The 23,846-nt window shown below is 37.1% G+C and overlaps 1 protein-coding gene across 1 annotated transcript; it reads right to left on the bottom strand.

Annotated features, from left to right (window-relative positions):
- Positions 1–1,975: 1,975 nt before the first annotated feature.
- LOC124285692 (transcriptional regulator ERG homolog) lies at positions 1,976–13,295 on the bottom strand. The gene is made up of 4 exons (XM_046721968.1): positions 12,965–13,295; positions 12,456–12,515; positions 10,981–11,055; positions 1,976–3,510 (listed from the first exon to the last, which is right to left on the bottom strand). The coding sequence occupies exons 1-4, from the start codon at positions 13,035–13,037 to the stop codon at positions 2,978–2,980; spliced, it is 741 nt and encodes a 246-aa protein (XP_046577924.1). The 5' UTR covers positions 13,038–13,295; the 3' UTR covers positions 1,976–2,977.
- Positions 13,296–23,846: the final 10,551 nt, after the last annotated feature.

Genomic DNA, 23,846 nt, shown 5'->3' with positions numbered 1-23,846 from the left:
GTTTCATACACGTTGCATGTTCAAGTGGATCAAGTAAATGTGTACCTTTAGTAGTTTGTGTGTATGTGTGTGTGTGTGGGGGGGACATTTAAGAGAGATGCGTTCTCATTACCTCACCGTTTCATTTCCCATTTTTGTCAAACTGGCAAAAATCACGGAGTAAATACCAGAATTGGAGGAATGTGACTATTATTTGTTTCATTTGGGTTATATAAGTAATCTGCATTTCTGAGTCATCGAACAGGTTATTATTGTTACGAAAGATAATGTAGGCGTGCCTATTAACAAATGTTACATGAGAATATAAATGTAAGTTAAAACTGATTAACAATTATTTTGTACTGACATGAAGTCATAACAAGTTCTGAAGTCATTACATATTTCTTTTCCAATAGATCAATACACCTGTTTTGAGACAGTCCCATTGTACATGAGCGCATAATAAAGATATTCAATTGAAATTTGGCCAACTAAATACACTAAAATATTCCATACATAGTATTTCGTAGATTAGAATAAAGTATGATTTTAACTTGCAGACAAATGTTGAAAAGGACGTGACGGTAGTGTTTGTATAAAACCGCTAGATATATGTAAAGCTGATGTGACGAATGTACCGAAATACACACACACAGACACACACACACACACACACACACACACACACACACACACACACACACACACACACACACACACACACACACACACACACACAGACACAGACACAGACAGACACACGACTCACATTATCACAAAGGTAAGGGATGTATTTTATTATCAAAGTGAAGATCTATTGATTGAATAAACTACTTGATATATAAATACACTAATTCTGAGAGTTAAGCCCAGCATTTTTCAATTGTATTATGATATTCAAGCTTATATAAATTTAGAATCTGGCAGATGCAACTAACCTATTATATTGTTCAAGTTTTTATATCACAATTCAAAGACTGAACTGTGATCTCATATCATCGTATTAGTATCTGAATGGCAGCTGATAATAATTTGACATAAAATCATTGGGCGTGGTATGACATGCAATGTATTTCATATTACGCTGGCAATAAGACAAGCCGTAGCTTGTTTGTCAATCCATTTCGATTTCACGAAGTAAATCTGTTTTTAAATATCATTATCCACTAGCAACGGTGATAGGGTCTCATAAAGCCACAAGGTATAAATTTAAACATCCATGAGACATATGTATTTTCTTTGAGTGGCATTTTGAAGTTTGGAAGGACAATATAGACAAACTTTGAGGATAACAACTGTTTGAATCCTGCTTGACAACAGTACAGGAATCTGTATCGAAACGAATGAAGAAGTTGTTACCCATAAAGTTTGTTTGACATATATAGTATATGAATGTAGCAGGATGTCACCAGTATCAACTAACCCCCGAAGCAATTGTCGTGGAAGGCAGTGACTACTGTTTGAATGGATCACTGACAATCAATAATGACACCAGGTGTCATACCCTCCCAATGGCAACACCCGTCCATTTTTCTTTGCAGATCTGATGCAACAATGACTGTAATGTCCATGCCCACCTAGATCCAATCATCTATCAGTGGTGTTGACATGCAAATAAAAGCGATAAAACCCTTTCGGTTATCGCAAAATGTTTTGCTAAGAGCAGCGTCCGTTGTACGATTTTGAATATATCATAACAATGTAGATTAGGACAATCTTTATGGATGAACAACTTCTTTATTCAGGTGATTCGACGTTTCGACCTTGCTTGACAACGATACAAGAATCTGTATCGAAACGTCGCACCACCTGAATAAAGAAGCTGTTTTTCCATAACGTTTGTCCTTGTCTGACTCCAACTTGCCACTTAAAGAAGGCATAAGCATGTGTTTATCATTCCGAGTATGATCAGAAGGTGCGCATCCTGTTTACAGGTGACACCGGTTTCAATCTCATGCAAATCAAACGTTATACAATCAAGAAACGATAGGCTTGGCTCAATATATGTACAAGTTTATTTTTTGTTATATACAAGCATTCAGAGGTAGCATTAACAACCCCCGAGACATCACAAGATCAATAAATACGTCACATAGCACGAGTTCAATAACAACGGTCATGTTCGGACTACACCGTCCGACACAACGTCAAATAGCACAGGACACCCGGTGTTATAGTGTGCCATAATATCAGTCACAGTTCCACAACTTGTGGTGTCGGAGAAGATGCTGCCGGAGATATGCCCACAGACAATATTCCAGGAACCATCGCACCTTAACCTTCTCACCAACCCGATGTCATCACTCACTGCAAAAAAAAATGGCTGTAATTTGTTTGTCCAAGTTTGTTGTTGTTCCTCATGGCCTAGGTCGCTCTAAGGTGCCTGGGTGAGCAGAGATGAATGGCCCCTTTCCTGTGTGCAACCAGCAGCATTGATGTCATCTCGAGTCTCACTCCTCTGCCTCCAACTGCAATCAATCTTCCTCCATCGAGGATATTTATTTCTCCACAAATGGACTATCCCCACAAAGATGGGCTGCAAGGCACTTAAGAAAGCGATAATGCTGAGGATGCCATGTTTCTACACGTCGCGTCACTAGCCGGATAGGAAATCCAATTTTCCAGCCGTCGAGATAGCGACTCTGACTTGAAGTATATCAGGAGAGAACAAAATTAATTGCAGAATATTTTTCTTGTCTGCGTCTTCCGCTGTTGCTGATACATATCAGTTCGGGAACTCTTTAAAAGAAGAGGCCCGAAAATCAGGTATCGATTGAGGGGAGTTTAATCTGTCGCACCCTCTCTAACATTTCCTTCCATTAATTATCACGACCCCGATGATTCAATTTGTTTTACCGATAAGCACGGGTCGATTTAGCTCCCTGAAAGTCTAGATTCGTCTTATTCCGGAGCTGGACGGCTTGGCTCTCGGGAAAAGGACCCGACACTCGCGTTCCAACATTTTAATTAAGGGATGACGTTAATTTACTGGGGCCGATCATGAATAGTATGTCCCTAAGTGCGACGGCATGTGTGACGGATGGTGGGACATGGCGTGGTTGGGAATGTTGTGATACAAGTTGGCGCCGGCTCCGGAAGACCAGTAACTTGACGGAGAGGCAAAGAAACTTGATGAAGAGTTAGGCATTGGCGCATGCGCGTTCATGAAGTTTAATTTAGGATTGTGGTGATACGATGACATAAAGAAGTCCTGTTGGTACTTGTAGGAGGTAGGGTCCGCACTTGCAGGCTGCATCGCCTGAGCCAAACCGGCAAAGTCAAACTTATAGGCGTATCTCTTGCCGTGGACCTTTGTCATGATGTTCTTGTCGTAGTAGTACCGCAGTGCACGACTCAGTTTGTCGTAGTTCATGTTGGGCTTGCTTTTCCTCTCCCCCCAGCGTCTGGCGACTTCATCCGGGTCCACGAGTTTGAACTCCCCGTTTGTCCCCTCCCACGTGATGCAGGCGGCGTTCTGACTGTCCGACAACAACTCCAGCAGGAACTGCCACAACTGGATCTGACCGCTGCCTGGAAAATAGAGGACAGAGAGCATGAGTATATATGTAAAGAGGAAAGTAGAGAACATGAGTATATATGTATGGAGGAGGGTAGAGAGCATGAGTATACATGTATAGAGGAGAGTAGAGAGCATGAGTATATATGTATGGAGGAGAGTAGAGAGCATGAGTATATATGTATAGAGGAGGGTAGAGAGCATGAGAGCATGAGCATATATGTATAGAGGGAGAGTAGAGATGCATGAGTATACATGTATAGAGGAGGGTAGAGAGCATGAGTATATATGTATGTATGGAGGAGGTATAGAGAGCATGAGTATATATGTACATGGAGAGGAGAGCATGAGTATACATGTATGGAGGAGAGTAGAGAGCATGAGTATATATGTATGGAGGAAGGTAGAGAGCATGGGTATATATGGAGAGGTAGAGGAGCATATAAGTATAGAGGAGAGCATGAGTATATATGTATGGAGAGAGGAGTCAATATAGAGAGCATGAGCATGTATCTATGTAGGGAGTAGAGAGCATGAGCATATAGTATAGAGGAGGTAAGGGCAGAGCAGAGAGCATAAGCATGAGGAGAGTATATATAAGTTTATATGAGTCCATATGCATGAGGTGCATAGCATATATCTATAGGAGTTCAGATGTAAAGTAGATCGTATCGATGAGTCTGTACACGTGGAGTGTGGACAGCATGACTCTATTTGTATAGAAGTGTAGAAGTTAATACAAATCTAGGGTGGAGAGAGTACTAACATACGATTAGTTCAGAACGTGCGTCCATGTATACGGAAGGTAGATAGCACGAGCACATATATACGGGATCGACAGTCTGAGTATATATGGAGGCCAGATGAAGAACATGAGATGATAAGTATGGGAGATAGAGATCATCAGTATATATGACGACTGGATGAGTGAGTGAGTGAGTTAACAGAGTGGTTTTACGCCGCCTTTTAGCAATATTCCAGCAATATCACGGCGGGGGACACCACAAATGGGCTTCACACATTGTGCTCATGTGGGGAATCGAACCCGGGTCTTCGGCGTGACGAACGAACGCTTTAACCACGAGGCGACCCCACCGCTCTTGAAGGCTGGATGAAGAATGTGAGACTACAGAGATCATGAGTATATATGTATGAAGGGTATAAGGTATATAGAACTTGACCATGCGTATAAATTATGAAGAGATTTGAACATGAGTATAAAGTTATTAGAGCAGAATGACTATAAATGTATGTAAGATTGAGAGCATGAGTATATATGTAGTAATTAGAACACGGATATAATGCTTTAGGCGATGGTATGAAAATAAATGAGTTGAAATGTTAGAACATGAATGTAAAGGTAAGGAAGTGTTTTGGAAAGATAACATTGATTTTAGAAGCAAAATTATTTCCAGGAAATGTAAATATGTCATCAAAATTTACACGTGTCTGCTGTTGGGTTTAAAGAACTTTTATACTTAAATTCTGACTCTAGTAACTAAACACGGAATATTTCCTTTCCTTGAAATAACCCCCTTTTTAGGTTTAACTGTACTATACATAAATAGCTTTCAGAGAAATCAACGCTAGCTTCCTGTGTGATGATTCGACAGCGACGGCTGTCTTGCGTTTAATACTTCATATTGGTTATATGTTTCATGCTATAAAACCCAATTCCGAATAAATACACTAGCGCATGAAAGTGCTTGTCATCTATTCTAGGAAAAAGGAACAACGAAATTGGTAATTATAAGACCAGTGTCTCGTCTTATTCCTATTAACAAATGAATAGAGGATTTCTGACACTTACATTGGAGAAAGATTTTGTTAATATTCTATCACAGATATGCACGGAAAACTAATTTCCGCCTTTTTCATAAATTTCATTTGATCCTAGTCCAATAAAATGTCAGCGATGAGTATGAACTAGAAAGAAGTAGGATGTTTCGTGTTGACGGTTGTCAATGCCTACTCGGGTACTATACAGTCCATCATCGACCTTGAAATGCATTAAGCTCACATCTTATATTAGTGTGTCGACTATGAGAGGAATGATATATATCGACACGATTTAAGGAGCTTGACTAGACTAGGCGCTGTCTTTGTATGTGCGCGCTCACAGACAGACGGGGGTCCGACACGCCCAGTTTAATTGTGTTTACTAAACCCTCAATAGCGCAAACGTGCTTGTATGACTAAATACCTTCATATGGTCATCCGATCATAATTGATAATTTCAGTGTAAAATTATCTCAAGATGCGGGTCGTATGCTTGGAAGGCAACCATCTTAGTTAGTGTGGAACCACAGAGGGTTCGGTTTGGGCTTTTGAAAAAATTAGGGTGGGGCTGTGGGTGGGTGGATGTAGGGGAGTGGTAGAATTTGTTCAGAAGGATGAGGGCGTTTGAAGAGACGACAAGGGAGTGTTTCTTTGATAAACAAAAATCAAAACACAGGGAGGTCGCCTGTTATTCAGAAAATGATGAAAATGTGATTCGCCCATTATTACATCAGCTAAATGTTGAATTAAAGCCGAATTTGTCAAATTGTTAAACGAGGAGCCCATGGAATGAATTCTTGGCAGTTTGTAAGTGAAGATAGGGGCAGTGATGTGTTTGAGCTACGCCTTGTGTTAGAGCGGTTTAACACATTGTGTTGTTGACAATAGCTACAAACATCGGCCTCATTGCCAGGTTGTGTGGAAAGTTAACGATATGAAGGTTCTAAGTATCTTCACGGTGCCAATAACCTCACAACAAGTATCTGTACTTATGCCAGTCATTGTTCTCAGCTTCACGGCCAATGCCAAACACAATCCACGAGTTTTCTATTATGATCAAATACAATGTCCCATATCAACCAATATAAAGGATATTAACGTTCAAGTTAAATGCACCTAACACACCAAGGATAAAACTAAATGAATGCCTCTGAGTTGTCTTTGTCGTCAGAAGAACTGACTTACTATTTCTGTCTAGAACTTTTGGTTATTTTGACCTCATAAGCATGAAATATATGTGATCATGTAGAAAAATATATTCCCTGGTCATTGATTTGTTTGAAAGAACAATCCTTTTTTCACAGTAGAAACGAAATCTGCTTGCTTTTTTGTTTCATATTTCTCGTAACCCACTTAATGTACATACCATATTCTTCTCAGTTTCCTTTAATTATTTGCTGAAAATATATATGCAACGAAACGCTGCATATTCCCCTATGATACGTATAATATATACATACATATAATAAACAATAAGACTGATGCTTAACATGGTTCTGTTGACACCTTTTTTCCATAACCTTATCCTGTATTCATAATCTAAATAAAATACTCTGGTATTATTTTGTAAGGAAATAATTAAATATTTATGACATAATTCATCTAATGAAATACCAAACAGGGTACTAATTACATAAGTGAAATTCATCTGGATAAATTCGACGTCCATAACAATCCATTATTTTATTGTGTATTTGTTACAGGGAAATTCCGTTAAGCAATAAAACGAATATTAAGAGTTAGAATAGAAATGCTGGATATGAAAACATCAAAGGTCTCTAGGAAGGTAAGCTTTCGTGATACAAATAACGAATTTGGCGCCAACTGCAATTTTTAAAAATAGATAGATGTCTGACACATTTATTTTTACACCAAGAAACGCTATCTGTAGGCATTCTGAACATGCTAACGACGTGTTTTTGTTATTATCGCATAATTATCTAATTTTCTCAATTATTACTTTTGTCAAATGCTTGCAATAACCTCGGTGGCTTGATATAAATAGTTCATGCTTATTGAATTCGTAAGCTATGAATGAACAAGGTTTAACAGTCCAAACAGCGAATAACGTGGTGATAACGGATCAATAGACGGTTCTCACAACGACATAATAGCTCATGGCGGGACACTACTGGAAGCACTACAGTCAGTGTTAAGCCGTATAGCTGAGCCATGGACCAACCATCATATACAATAACACCCCTATCCAATAAATAAAATATGATATAAATGTTATAATTTATTCGATATGGAATTATTTTCGTATTATCAACCAAATATCATTTCATACTTTAAATAACCGAATGAATTATATTAAATATTTCAAAACAATAGGAAATTGTGTTAACTTGAAGGATGACATAATCGATATTGCATATTTTGTTTCAATTGGTTGGTATCGATTGAAAAGAATATATGTCAAAATAATAATGGTAATTATTTCTTCTGTGTGAGTACATACTTGGATTGCATTCAATTATTGACAACAATTGCTAATTGCTTAAACAATTTAAATTTGAGATAGAACGACACTATAAGTTTCGAGACGATCGATTGTTATTTCCATCCCATCTCATCACTATTTCCGATAATAATATTGGTATGGAAAGTAGGTCCTTGTTCCACTAACTAATGGAGTAGTTGAGTAAAGTTAATTTCTGGCGCATTATTTCTCGTGACATTTTAGAGGATCGCGTTATCAGAACAGAGCATCAGTTTTCTGTCAGACAGTTAGAATCAAGGCAACTAACTCAATTAGGATGTTTAAATGCAGGAATTAGAAAAGAATATGTTTGTGCGCGTCGTGTCGCGTGGCCGCGTGTCTGGCGTGCGTGCGACGACCCTACGGTGGCGTGACAACGTCGCCCTCGTCACCGCCTCTCACATCGGAGAGAAATTATTTTAAATAGAACAATGACCACGGCAAAATATATCCCGTCTTCAAATCAGTTAAAGACACGAAGCCTAAATTACCCGATCAACGGTGAATAGTCGGGGAATCAAATTAGCTATCGTGAACAGAACTTATTATAGCTGACAATTAGGGAAGGGGAAGACATATTGGTTCCCCCAACGCTCTTTGTAAACATTTTGGTGATAGAAATGTAAGATATAAACGAAATTTGGAAATGTATGGACATACATCTTGACGCGTATTCCAAGTGAATGATGGAACACAGCATGTTTAACTGTGGGAAATGTAACATATTTCGTGACTGGGGCGAAATAACCGCGTATTAGACTTTCATAATCTCTGAGGTAATTTTTGTCTTCATTTAAAAAAACCCCGCATTATCAAATTAATCTGAAATTACAATTTAAGCAAATCGAAAACTCAAAGGCCACTGACGCAACACCGTATTACAGAAGTGAACTTTGAATTAATTCAAGATGTGTTAATGTTGAATCATTAATAAATTTTTTTTAAATATTTGATAATGATAACGATCAGTATTCACCTGGTTTCAAAACGGTAACAATATATTTATACAAATCAAATTTAATATATTGGCTCATATGACATAGTACAAACTTTGCTTTAAACACGCATTGCTGTATGCTATTTGCAAGCATTATTGATCAAAATGAACAAATATATCAAGCCTGTGTCATATAGTATGGCATTTGATATTTGTATTAAAGATCTGGCTGTGATCCATTTATGTGTTTATACTAATGGAACTCTGTGCCCTGGTCAGACTATCTGAGTGGATAATCATTAAAATGATTTTTCTGTTTAGAATTTGACAACAAACGTCGCTATATTAACAACAATAAAAATGGTAGTCACAGGCTGAAAAATATGTTGTTCCTATGAATTATTTTCATGGAAGAATAAAAGTATTAGTTTGTATACACTAAAACAAATAAACCATCCTAGTGATATATAATGTTCATCTGCTCTTAACTCAAATATCACAGAACAAATTAATGCATCCTTTTGAAAAATTGCCAATCATGAATTTAAGAAAAATATATATGCTAATCATTTGAAAATCACTCTGTTGTGTACTTTTAAAAAACACAGCAATATATCACAAAAGTATTTTGTTAGTAGTTACGCATTCCAGATCATTACATTTTTATAGGGTTTCTGGTAATGGATAGACGCGTGTCTATATTTTCATTTCTTGAAAGAAATAAACAAACAAATACAGTAACCGTGTGACAGGTGAGACGAGGCACATGTGTATTATTTTATCCGATACAAAATTATTATGCTGAGGATTCATCTTATTGTTCATAACACAGTCAATGCAAATAATGCAGAGCTATTATCACATGTTACAATTGTTGTATTCGCGTAATCTTATAAGCATGACGTTAACACAAAGGATCAAACTATAAAAACATTTGAACGCTCATATCAATATTAACTTGTCACATAATGAACGATATATTCCATTTCCGATGAACAATGCAATGTATGAATAATATCTGACACCGTCCATCCCGTTTTTCATTATTATGGTATCCCGATACGTTACTTTTACCTCAAAATCCATCGTTTGTCATGGATGACAGTAAAGTGCTTGCGTGGATAGTAATGCGATATTTATTTTGATACATGATCACGACATAGCGTTGTCACTGAGAATACAATCAAGTCTCGGGTCTGTTCTATGCAACGATCAACTGAAGCAAGGCTCTATTCTCATGTAATTGTATCGGGCCATTGTATGCATGAAGGCGCGTGTCACAGCACTGAAGTGCCCTGCACGGATACTTGGCCCGACATTCAATACTCCCGTCTCACCTGGGAATAATTAACGGTAAACGCCACGGCAATCTACCCGGTGGTTAGAGGCCGAAATAACTAGGTCTTCGGACTTGTCACAACAAATACCAGGGTCGGATATCATGGGTTAGAAGTCAAACACAGGGCACAGAGCATTCATTTTGTTTTACAAATTATCGCAGTGTCAACTGGCTTTTGTGATTTGTCATTTGTTGCTGGAAATGGTGTACTAAATAGCTTGATATTCTTTTCGTAAAAAAGAACAGTATATTACTACTTAATTAAACGTCTATCGTTACATACAGCTGTTAATCTAGTGGCGAAACTGACACTAAGATGGTGAAATAAATATAATGTAGTCAATAAAAATACTCTGAAGATGATAAATTCTAACTAGTCGATAATATTTTTCCCCATGATACGATATAGAATATCTCGATGCCAGTGATAGAATAGAATAAGGGAGGTAAATGCTACACACAAAATAGTTAATATCATGTAAGGATGTTCTCTTAAAAAATATATGAAAAAGGGTTCATTTAAAGGAATTTATTAACTGTTAATGCAAATTTATCTAGCTGCACTTTCGAGAAATATATTTCCCAATCATAATAGTGACACACGTGTGTATATTCGTGAGCAATAAAGAGAATATTTAATTGTTAGTTTTATGCCAGAAAGTTACTAAATGATCTAAATCCTCTCCACATAAAACAATAAAATCATAAACAAACATGCTTCAGAATACACTCCCGTAATTATTTTTTCCCTTCCTGGATATTTTGTATTTTGACCTAATCAATAAACATCTTCGATATCATCCCCTAGCAATGTATATTAATCATAAACACAACAACGTCAAATCTGGTTATTCTTTTGTATATGTGAGCTTATACCAGTATCTGGTATCCATGCCAACGTAATATTACAATATTATTAAAATAAAATGAGAAAATCGAATTCTTACCCTGTGGTCTCCAAGGCGAGTGATTGGAGTCTAATGGCGACTTGGCAATCGCAGACAGGGAATTGTGAGGATAACCTACAATAAAGAATTGAAATGACCATTCAGAGCGTGCATATCAGGGTCAAACATCACTGCCCGGAGGACGAGATCATGCCAAATACTTGCCAAACAATCTGCTGACAGAAAATTTAATTTTAATGTATACCCGAGGGCAAATCCACACATGGCAGTTCCATCCAGCCTGTAGTGCCAGGCTAAATTTGCTGTGAAAAAGGTGGTATTTTTCTGTATCGATGACACAGAAGCTTTATACAGACGAGATTAAAAGAACCGAAATGTGTTTGGAGTGCGGTATTGACTATGTCTGAAGCTCTAACCACACGGAAATGCATTAAACCAATTTTGGAGAGCCTGCTTTAAACGCGTGAGAATGAAGACTACAATAGATAGAAGCGAGCATTACCAACATGCTCAATAGCTGCGGACAACATCAGTAAACACCCGGTGTTTAGGTCCACAATAGAATAGCCACTAGAAACTTTACACCTGCTATTGTGCACGTACACAATATACCATCTCTATAGACGTCGCCTGAAGACATTTATGTCAATGCACGTTATGTATAAATAGCAAAAAATCATAAGAGTCAACTTCTTGTTAATTTGATGTCTATGTACATAACGCTTAAAACTATACACGAAAATGTTGTTTGATAAAAAAATGAAACTTGTTTATGGTGATGTAGATGATGATTATAATTAATAAAATCATAAATCATAACTGTATCAGTATCAATATAACAAAAATGCAGTATGATGCGCAATTGCAATTATGTTCCTACTGTACTTGAAATAATTCTTGTCCACGGCACAAATTCACATCATACCTGACATGGGATATAAAATTTCCTCTAATCTTGCAATAAAAATTTGAAGCAAAAATAAATAATATATCAGGTCAAAATTTCGTTTTCGTTCAGAGGGGTATTCAACGTTATAAATAATCTGTTATTTCTGTTATAAATATGTATTATGAAGAAAAATAAGACGTCTGTTGATTTAAAAAAATCGCATTCCAAGACTTTGTTAATTCAACGAATAATAAGAAAATACATGAGGCAAGAGAGAAGTATTTGATAATATTTTCATTTGGATATGTTGCTGATATTGTACTTGCTTCATATAACATTGATACCCGTGAGAATTAAAATTGAAAACAAAGTCAGAACTTCAGTTTAAGAATCTCCTAAATATCTTTCTGTTTACAATATCACAGTTCTACAAAAAAGCATTTGTCTTTTTGTGTTACCCGTCAAAGCCAAAGTACAAACACACACAAATCTGTTTAAACAGGAACTAGCCACTGGTGACAATGTAAATATGGAAAACAGACAATCATTTGCTCGTGTCAGGCATAACACATCATCATATATATTCAATACAACATTCATTATGCATTGATATTTGTGTACTTACATGGAGTCTGGTTTTGAGGACTTGGCTGAGGCGTCCAAGCTGTCTTCCCGTATGATGGATCTGAAAAGAAGAAGCATAACGCTAGAAAATCTTGATCTGACATTCAAACTGGTGCCAGTCAAATCACTAATCTAATATTCATTTGAATTGTTTTCTATCGCCCCTCCCGCCTCGGGTGGAGGACCTACGTGCCATCACGCCAAGAATGTCGATGTTTAAGCAAATAAATACCGATGAAAATGGAGGAAGAGGCAATAAAGATGAGGAAATTATAAGGATCCTTCAAGAGGAAATTACTGGTAGTGCTGCAATCGCTTCTTCCAGCTCTCCACATATTCAAAGCTAATATACTTGTTTTCATCCGGTGGGCGTCCTCTCGTACAACAATTTTCAAAGTCACGGTATACGCTCATTCAAGCAGGACAAAATCTTGAATCACAAAAAACAGACATTTGTAGCCTAGGCAACCCCGGTGTTAGAAGGAACCGGAGGTGAATTACGGAACATACCAGGAAACATCATGGCCGGCAGACTGGAGAAGGTGCAAGCCCGGTAGTATTCCTGTTGCTTCAATCCTTGCATGGTCTGAAGCCGCGAGCCAGACCAACCCACAATCACACTGGCACTACACCCGGCACGGTTGTAGTAGGCTTCGTGATTGTTCTTATGTATCTAATTATTCTCTCTCCAACCCCGCTTCCGAAAAGTGCGAAGTGCAATTTCCCAACGGAACTGTCTGCGCTCCTTAGAACCGGTTACAAGAAAATCTTGTTGGAAATTGGGAGGAAACTTAGAAGCCGGGATTTTAAATCAGTTCCGTAACGCGTTGCTATAGGGCGAGGAAACTCTCCATTGATTTATGACTGTCGATATTTATACTAAAGTCATGTTTAATCAAAAACCAATCACACCGGCCAATCATCGCGTCAATTATACGCAGCGCGATCATCATTGGGCAAAGGAGCTCGCGCGCGCTATTGTCATTTCGTTCTTCCGTCCACGCGTTGCCTGGCGACCGGGGGCACGCACGTGCGACGCTGTTTACAACTTTCCAAATCTAGAAGGGCTTCCAACACCATTTCGACAACTTTGTTCCGAGACTGGCAAATTTAACTGTAGATTCATTCTATTCGCCATTTCCTCAGATTCCTGCAAGTTGCCATTGCAAAGAAAAAGGTTTCCGAGTATGCCGTGTGAGATACGGTTTGATAAGCGGTGTGTGTGAGGAGGAGAATGCGTCTCGAGGGGAAATAAAAGAAGCTTCAAATAGGCCTTCATGCTCTTTTGGGTCTGACAAGCAACATTTCTGGGCACGGTATTGAACAAATTTGATATCTGGTGCTGTAGTACACCTATTCTAACCTCAGTAAATTGCGTGTTGTGCCTTCATTGTTTGCAGACAAAATGGCGAAACAGTCAATATTGACTATGGCAAAGAGTTATGATAACACGGGAGCAAACGGGTAAAGTGGTATTGTTACAAGTTGGTGGAAACATCGAAGCCGTTTTGTGGTAATTAACTTAAGTTTCATAGTAAACAAACGATTGTGGTAACCCACATAGTCACGTGATATGGTCATTGTTGTGTGACGTCATTACAATAAGTAGCAAACATCGACCAGCAAATCACGTTGATCAATCGGCAGGTGATTTCAGGTGTGTTGGCTTTTGATGTTCACCGCCCAGCATTACAAAGTAGATACATCAGCTCAGATTTCTGTCAATTTGCACAGGCTGTAAGCAACGTTCGAGTAATTACTTCATATAGACTTTGCATTCGGAGTAAGGAATGACAGAAACAAACACGAAATGAGATTCATTGACGAAGAGGAGATGACTTAAGGTTGTCAACTTTTTATTTTATTTAAAGAACAGTTTTAAAATAAAACTCAGCTCTAAATACACATCTCTTTCTTCAAGCTATCTACTTTTGTTTCTGTCTTTACCACATGTTTTTAAATTTTGTACAGCGCCCTGAGCGCCCTACTGATGGATTTTAGGCCCTATAGAAATACTTTATTATTAGTATCATTATTATATTAAAATTGATGTTAATTCTTTGTCAGACATGTGGTGAGACAATTAGTACTACACATATAGAGGGATTAATAAAATGAACAAAGTTGGGGGCAAATTATGATGGAGATGAGGCGTGATGATAGAAAGACCGAGAGATGCCTTGGGATGAAGTGGCTGATCGCAGTGTGTAGTCATTGTGCGTATTCCTAGCTGGTGGGAGGATGCAGCCGTGAAGTAATAGCATCTCAATAACCAGTATCTGTACCCAAAGTAGCATTGAAAATATAAGATGAATCCCTCGCCTTACCCTATTTTAATACATTATATAACGCCACTTGGAAATATTGTCATTCATTGAATGGTCAATTTGTTTATTGAGAATAAGCATACGGTTAGTGATTCACTCCAAAACAATACCCGACTTTAATGCTTATCTAGTATGGGGAAACAGACTGTTTCCACCAGGAGATATTGTCATCCATTGAAACAATGGTCAATTTGTTTATTGAGACTAAACATACGGTTAGTGTTCCACTCCAAAATAATATCAGACAAATACTTATCTAGTATGGGGAAACAGACTGTTTCCACCAGGAGATATTGTCATTCATCGAAACAATGGTCAAATTGTTTATTGAGACTAAACATACGGTTAGTGTTCCACTCCAAAACAATATCAGACTAATACCTATCTAATCTGGGAACCAAAATGTGAAACAAGGTGGAAAGAATATAAAAAAATGCACAAATCGATATAACTATACATGTATACAGTCGGACAAATTATGTGGTAATGAGACTTCTAGCCAGTTAGTGACGCAGGGCGGTAATCATACACACTATGACCTCTCATTCTCTCATCTGGACACTGTTTACTGATTGGTGTCGGAAGATGCAATGGAATTATACCAATTCACGAGGAAATTAAGCTATGCAATGTTATGTGTATCTTGAAATTGTCTTTCTTTTAGCTTAAAGGCATTTGATTGATTTTCAGTTTCTTATTAACAATCAAAACATTATTTATTTTGTAACAAGTACTTAGATTAGCTGTTAAATAATCCTGCTTGAATGTGTCAATTTTGTTCTCTATTCGGCTGGTGTCTGTAGACAAGGAATGAAATTATTTAGTTTTAAGGAAAGTATTACAGTTCTTACAAGATCTTATTAATTAAATTCTATTATAGCTATTCATAGATGTGAGAAAAAAAATAAAATTTGAATTACAACTAAGCAAAGTATTTTTAAAGAAAATAATGCACGGGGACAGTTAAGAAAGAACAAACCCCCAGGAAATAGCGATATAAATGCTGAATTCATTTCTATTTCGGACATCACAAATAAAACAAATAAAACAATGCTTGGTCTATGATATAGCTATTTTTTTATTTCCACTTTTTGGTAACATTTCCATCCACTTTATAACAACAATACATACACGTACATATGTATGTGCATATAGATGTACACAGGATAGTGGTTCATGTAAATGTCATATCTAAGACATTACACAGGGTTGCTGAAAAGCATATGTAAAGACGACCAAAGGCGTCATAGATGTACACAGGATTGTGATTCATTTAAATGTCATATCAGAGATAGTTATTTTAAGGTTTGTTCATAATCAAACCAGTTGACGACACACACACACACGCACGCACGCACGCACGCACGCACACACACACACACACACACAAGCAAGTTTTTTCCGAATTGGCAAAGTAAATTCACACTTCTTTTACACTGCAGAACAAATAGCTGCATGGAAGTGATTTTCAATTATTTTATTCATGCTTATGTAGGTATGTCAAGATGTGGGCAAGTCTTCCAATCGATGAAATATTAAAGCATGTGACCGTCTTTTATATACTTAAAAACACCGTTGCCAGAGGGACATTGTGCTCATATCAATCTCACGAGTAAACGAAAAGAAGTGAAAGAAAAATCGTAGTAATGTATTCTTTAAATATCAAGCATTCCTCCGTAGATTCATAAATGTTCTAATTTACAATTTAATTATGTTTTTATTATATCATAATTAATTGACGTTAGCCAATTGGTAGCTCTCACGACAGGTTCTGATCAACATATATTTTCAATTTTGAATAAAAGGTATTCATCAAATTTAATAAAAAAATTGTATTTTTGAATGGTATTGATCAGTGTCGGATTGTTGGGCTTGATTGTTGTTGTAATGTAATGCCAACAATGAGTTAATATGCACGAGAGACATTTCCGCCAGTCGTTCAACGAACAGGAACAGCGGAAGATTACATTTGAGAGATCCAAGGGAGGCAACCACAGAATGAATGACGAATATTAGACATTTGACTATAAACCGATTCTATCGCGATACTAAAACATGGACTAACTGATTCAATCATAATTTGGAAGTCAAAATGATATATTAGAATGGTACAACAAACATTAACATTTACAAGTTATTTGAAATCACATTCGTATTCAAAATGTGTAATATCATCCCTACATCCATGTTAATAACTGCTTTTATTAATTACTGGTAACCAATAGTCATAGAAATCTGCACAAAGGCAATCTGAAATCCAACAGTTTCGTTTGTGGTGAAAATAAACACACAAACGTTTCCTCATTCAGCGTTGTCTGTTGAATCCATAGCTACACAAGTTTCATATTCACCCGTGTCGGTTAATTTCTGTTGAATCCATAGCTACACAAGTTTCATATTCAGCAGTGTCGGTTAATTTCTGTTCAACACATGATGTCATTTTCAACTGCGTCAATTTCAACAACTGAAAGCACAAACACATAACACGTTTCTTTGGTCAGCATTATTTGTCACATTTCGTTGAAATCATAAAGACAGAAATTTCACATTCAACAGTGTCAGTTAGCCCACAAGTATTGAAAGACATGCATGCTTCCTCATTCATCATTGTCAGTTACCTTGTTGAAGTCACACACACGAAACTGTCATATTCAACAGTGCCAATTATATTCCAATCATGGAGATCACTATGAATAAAGTCATACATTGTTAGTTCTAACGTTGGTGACTCACAGTGATTATTTTTAATTAAATTCTTCTGGGCATTCGCGCAAACCATCGCTACTATACCGAACTACTGACACTCACCTATGTTCTTCACAGGCACTTCTAGGTAAATCGTACTGCTGCACGGCTTAATGTCGTTTTGTGTTTCCTACACCAGGTATCACCACTATTTAATAGTGATTCATAAACGAATACTCATTATATTGTTTGAATCGCACAATGGAGTCTGCTTAAAGAGGGGATTACTATAATTATGGAAACGTTTTTTTTTTGTCACTTTCAAATCTGCTATTTCTGTTAGTGGTGCTGTAACGCTTTTTAAGCATTTGAGGTTAGTAAGTAAACTACTTGCAGATATGTTAAACGTTTTTATCAGGTCATATTTAAACATTATATTCAAACATCTGTTGGGCTTGATAAGGTTTTCGCGATCACCTGATGCATTTAACAGATATTTCTTATGATTATATAAACAGTTGTGTCTTTCTTCTTCTACAAAAAAAAGTAAATTCTTGATATTTCCTTCCCCAATACATCAATACTGACAAAATACAACATGCCCACAAGGAGATACAGTCCTGTTAAATGTATATGATCAGTTATCCTTAGCCGCAAACTATCGACAATTACACAACTTATAAAGAAATCATATACAAGTTATGTTCGATTGTCCACAATCCTCTTATGTGGTTCTGATGATTTCCTATCAATATGAAACAACTTGTACGTATAATGCCAGAAGGGTTTTGTGGAACATTTCGAAAGACACAATACTACAAATAATTTATTTTTATTAATTTTATTTATAAATGAATCTGTGATGACATAATTATGAACCGTTACCTGATCTGCAACTAACGGGACATACTATATGTGTATTACCATGTCTTTTAGACATCGACATTTTCTTCGATACATTTACCTGTCATTTCAAGTAATTCGTGTTAAATTTACATGCATATTGCCTACATTCTCTTATTGGTACTTTAAGATATTACTTTAATATGTCTTGAAATATATGAAATGCAATTTTTTACTGTGGCATACTTATTGATATAGCTTTAACTCTAATAATTGTATAGATAATCAATTCCAAATCATATCTTTCATTTTCATTTTTGAGGGGACAGTTTGCAAACAGTTTAGAAAGACGAATGACAGACATTATATGGATATTGTACACTGGCATCATCGTCAGATAATTTACACTTTTATTTTGCTATTTCCTCAAACCATAATCCCACAATAATGTTATGAAATAAATGATTGTGTTCTACCATACTAATAATAACGTCCTAATTATAACACATTGACAGACTACAAAACCCATTTGATGAAGACATTTTGTTGACTTTTGAATTCATGGGTAAAAAGATGGATTAAATTTACATAAGTACTTAAATTAAAAAATAACCCTTAATCCAAATCCAATCTCGTATTTACGACATATATACTCCATTAGAAACGGGAGCAGTGTCGAACAGTCTCGAAGTAAACACAGCCTTGAAACTAACTATACGTCACTAGTATCGTGTTCTATGGAATAAGGACGGTGTGATTCCCGTAGCGGACAGCAAGCAAGCTAACCCTTGAACTGCAAACCCTGGGAGGAATTAGCCCCAATTGATGGCTTTATTTCTGAGACATCCCCAGACATCTTAAGACGACTACTAAACTCTCTCCGTGATTTATATCCAGATGCTTTTAAAACATTTCCGTTGCTTGCATGTCTGGGGCCTCTCAGAGGCATCCGCTGTAAAATGCATTCCACATCAACAATTACAATCATTATCAAGTCCCAGTTGAAGAGCCACGAGAAAAGGTTCGATATCTTTTATGCCATTGTTTCTGCCCTAACTCTCAACCTCCTCTACCCTAAACCTTCAGCCTGTCTACACCTCGTTATCCTAGTCTCATTCTGCCTATTAATGCAATAACTTACCGTGAAAATTCTGGACTTGGTATATAAATTTGAAAGATGTTTACCATTACGATTTCTGCTTAGATGATTTACTTTTATAGATGTCTGTCCCTCATCTGAAACACAGGGCATAAAGCTCGACCAGTTGACGAAGCTCTGTAATACGCCATACTGACAGTCTCGTCCAAAACCCCGTGTATTATCCGTGCTTTTCAAAGAGGAACAATTACGATTTTACATCATATTATATTTTCTAAATCTAGCGCCAGTGTCTATTTGATGTGATTAGCATCCACAGAGGGTATGTCCACATGCTACATTAGAGGAATAAATTCACTTCGCCGAGAACGACAGTTTTTTTACGGCCATGATTTAGTGTGGCTGTTTCGATACGTCTTTGCATGACAGCTATTGTTATACTGCAAGATCAGTGCCGGTGATATCACACAAAAACAACTTGATAATCACAACGGTTGTTGTTGTGAGAGAAAGCCTGATACTGACAATGGAATGTTCTGTGGCGCGGCTGTGTGATGAAAGATGTTTATGTTGAACTTGTTACGAACAAACTTTATAAGTAAGTGGAACATGATGGTTGAACAATATGTAAATAAATGTGATACTAATAATATAACACCGAGAGATCCAGTTTTTAAAATAAAAAAATGTGTATGTATGTATGTATGTATGTATGTATGTATGTATGTATGTATGTATGTATGTATGTATGTATGTATGTATGTATGTGTGTGTATGTATGTCTGTGTGTGTATGTGTGTGTGTGTGTGTGTCTGTGTGTGTGTGTATGTATGTATGTATATGCATGCATGCATTCATATATGTATGTATGTGTTGCAGATATGTAGTTTGATGATGTGAAAAACACACACACACGTTTGCATACGTTCACAAGCGCACACACACACACACACACACACATACATTTCACTCTCAGATCTAGTTTCATATCTATATAATCTTTATATATCTTTGAAACCCTGCAGCATTATCTTCCACCATTCATTCATCACATAACCTAACCTCAAGCTCAATGAATGAAAGATGCCCCAAAGACATTTTACTTTATTTATTCGCGTAGTTTCCAACCAGTCTCTGAATGCATACTTTTAAAATTATCATTTTTAATCATTGTATTGTATCAGCATAGTGCATCCTTGCATAGGTGTAATGCCTACTGATTTCATCTTTGGCATTAAATCACAGCTTTATAGAGTAATTGTGATATGACACTCAGATGAATCGCCATGCATGGCTGGCTAGTTGGTTTATTGTTTAACGTTGTACTCAGCAATATTCCAGCTATATGGCGGCGGTCTGTAAATAATCGAATCTGGACCAGACAATTCAGTGATCAACAGCATGAACATATACGCTATTCTATTGGGATACGATGACATGTGTCAACCAAGTCAGCGAGCCTGACCACCCGATCCCGTTAGTCGCCTCTTACGACAAGCATGGGTTACTGAAGACCAATTCTAACCCGGATCTTCACGGGTGTCATGCATGGACAATTGTCTGGGGTCCACATCCCACCCAGGCTGGGTAAATACAGTGAAATTTGTGTTTGAGCTGTAAAGTGTCACTTTTTTTTTTTTTTTGATTGGCCCAGGGTAGGAACATACGTGACATACAATGAACAAAACTGTCTCAAACTTACATAATTGCACATTCCACATTCCCGATTAAATCAAACAAAAAATAAATAAAATGAGAAAAATTAAAGAAAGTAAATAAAAGGACAAGCTCTGAAGCATAGTCTTGCTGTACATGTGTCTGGTCCATCTATCCATCCATCAATCATACACCCACACACACACCCACACACACACACACACACCCACACACACACACACACACACACACACACACGCACACACACACACACGCACACGCACACATACGTACGCACACACATTGGTAGTTTTACATCTAATATATTATATGTAGCATGAACAGTTTCATGTAATGATAATTAATTGAGATTAACAAAATAGTTTTACCTTCGTTTGAAAAGGTGTTGACATTTGAAATTGTGCATTTACCCATGTACCTTGATATATATCAAACAAGATGAGCTAATAACAATCATTTTCGATACTCATCCCGTGATTGATATATTGAAAAGAAAGAGAGTGAGTGAAGTGAGTGAGTGAGTGAGTGAGTTGAGTTTTACGCAGCTTTTCGCAATATTCCAGCAATATAATGGCGGCGGACACCAGAAATGGGCTTCACACATTGTGCCCATGTCGGCATAACACGCGAACGCTTTAACGCTTTAACCACTAGGCTACCCGGCCCTGAAAAAGCAAGATATATAAACTCTGATAACCGAGGATCTGTGTAATTTCAATGCTATCGAAGATGACTGACTTTTCTTCCTGGCATGTCCATCTTTGACAACGGTAAGAAACAGATTCACCGAACGCGTTTATCATGTAAATCGAATCATAAATATTATTCATCTTTCCTCAGAGCAAGAGAATGAGCAGTCTTCTCCACAGAATCCATGTAAAGGGCCAAATAAAAATGGGGGAGGAGGAGGTACACGAGTACACAACTAAAAATGACACCAGGTGGTCACAAAAGGCTCTGCGGATTCTGTTCATCTGATATTGTGTGCGGTTACATTGTAAAATATCACACTTCAGTAATGTTACAACTGCTATGCTATAATGTTCATAATATAGGACCAGACGGTTCTTGAGTGCATATCATATGTTGAAAACTGTAAATACATATTGAATTTATGTAATACTGTATTTGGTTATTATATCATATAACCTGAAATAGGATTTAAAGGCATTCTTACCTGAACATATGAGAAAAATGCTTTATTAGTACATAGACACACCTGTAATTATACAAATAATATTTCGATAAACACAGCTCTTTAATGTAAACAAGTAATCAAGATGTACTCGTAATGATAATTATCCAAATTGTCTTGTCTATACAGGTCACTGCCACAACTGTCCACATGTTTGCCAGCATCCTTCACAGATCTGCCACCATCTTCTATAAGCTTTGCAGCCACCTTCCAAAGATTTGCCACAATCTTTAAGAGAGCTGCCACCATCTTGCACAGATTTGTCACAATCTTTCACAGAGCTGCTATCATCCTCCAAAGATTTGACTCAATTCTTAAGAGATTTTGCCACCATCATCCTCAGATCTGCCACCACCCTCCACAAAAATGCCCCATCCTCCATGTATCTGCCACAATCTTTCACAAAATTGGAGCCATCTTCCACAGATATATCACCATCCTCCACAGGGACATCCACCCACCACAAGTGTGACGTCATTTTTACTTCGTACGTAAACAACTAACCAATAGGAGTGAGTGAGTTAAAATTTAACGTCACACCGGTAATATTTCAGCTATATAGTGATGAGAACATTAGTATATATGATAAATATCTGTCACGAAGGACAATAAAACATAAGCAACATTTCACAGAATTCAAGTCTAAAAACTAATCATTTCCAATTCTGAAAATGCAACTCGTTATGACATATATTAACATTAAAACACGGGGTATGGACCACCAACAACCAAAGCTAGGCCACCTTACTGGGGTCAACCAATAGGAGAACAGCACAGTATAACCATAGAAAAGGGAACAAAACAAGTGTAGAACAGGAGTACGGTAGCAGGAACATCACACTGTTGTGGATAACATGTCTATTTCAATTTGCAACCATACAACGTCATTAGTGCACCCTGGGGTGGGTACAACGCAAGATAGATACGCAGTACTATGTGATTTGTTCCCTTCAGTCGATTCTTGTATTTGATTAAAGAAATATGTCAAACTCCAAATAATACATGGAGTATGTTTGTTAAGTTTTATGTACTGTAAGAATCCCTTTGCAAATAAGATGAATATAGGTTAATGAAAAAGAGGATAGTAATATAAATGACATAGGATTCACTCTGGATCAACATCTTTTTTCATATCTGATATATGTCTTTGGCAGAGTTCCATAGAAACCTTGATATGTTTACTACAGAAACGTTACTATGGCAATGGGATGAGGGCGGATATTTGAAGTCGGTTGTTCAGATGGCCGGGCACTCGGATATATGTCAATTGATGACGAGTGTTTCAACTCCCACTGATGCGAGTAAACTACATATTGTTGCGACTACTGTTCTGTAATTTGCAGCTCGTTGCGACACCGGAAGCCGACCACTAACTCTAATATACCGATGACATTTTGCCTAGTGTTACAGGAAATGGCTTCGTTTTCTATCGCATGCCAGTTTAAACATCACCGTTTCTTATTTGTCATATCCGAAAATAGTTACCCCTTGGATTGATGTCCTATCAGAGTTGCGATCACTGTTCTTATCTCTGGTCGACAATTTGATTAAAGCTGGGATATCGTC

Source organism: Haliotis rubra, unplaced genomic scaffold, assembly GCF_003918875.1.
Source record: "Haliotis rubra isolate DU_JTF1 unplaced genomic scaffold, ASM391887v1 Scf366, whole genome shotgun sequence".
Classification (NCBI taxonomy): Eukaryota; Metazoa; Mollusca; class Gastropoda; order Lepetellida; family Haliotidae; genus Haliotis; species Haliotis rubra.
The sequence above is the reverse complement of the archived record's forward strand: the minus strand, read 5'-3'. Positions and strand labels throughout refer to the sequence as shown.

What these genes read in the sequence shown, in the direction of transcription:
- LOC124285692 (XM_046721968.1), bottom strand. Translation starts at nt 13,037, where the DNA reads ATGCAAGGATTGAAGCAACAGGAATACTACCGGGCTTGCACCTTCTCC. An exon ending in TCCTCAAAACCAGACTCCAT is followed by an intron (nt 11,056 to 12,455) that starts GTAAGTACACAA and finishes TCTTTATTGTAG; the next exon opens with GTTATCCTCACAATTCCCTG. An exon ending in CTCGCCTTGGAGACCACAGG is followed by an intron (nt 3,511 to 10,980) that starts GTAAGAATTCGA and finishes TCTATTTTCCAG; the next exon opens with GCAGCGGTCAGATCCAGTTG.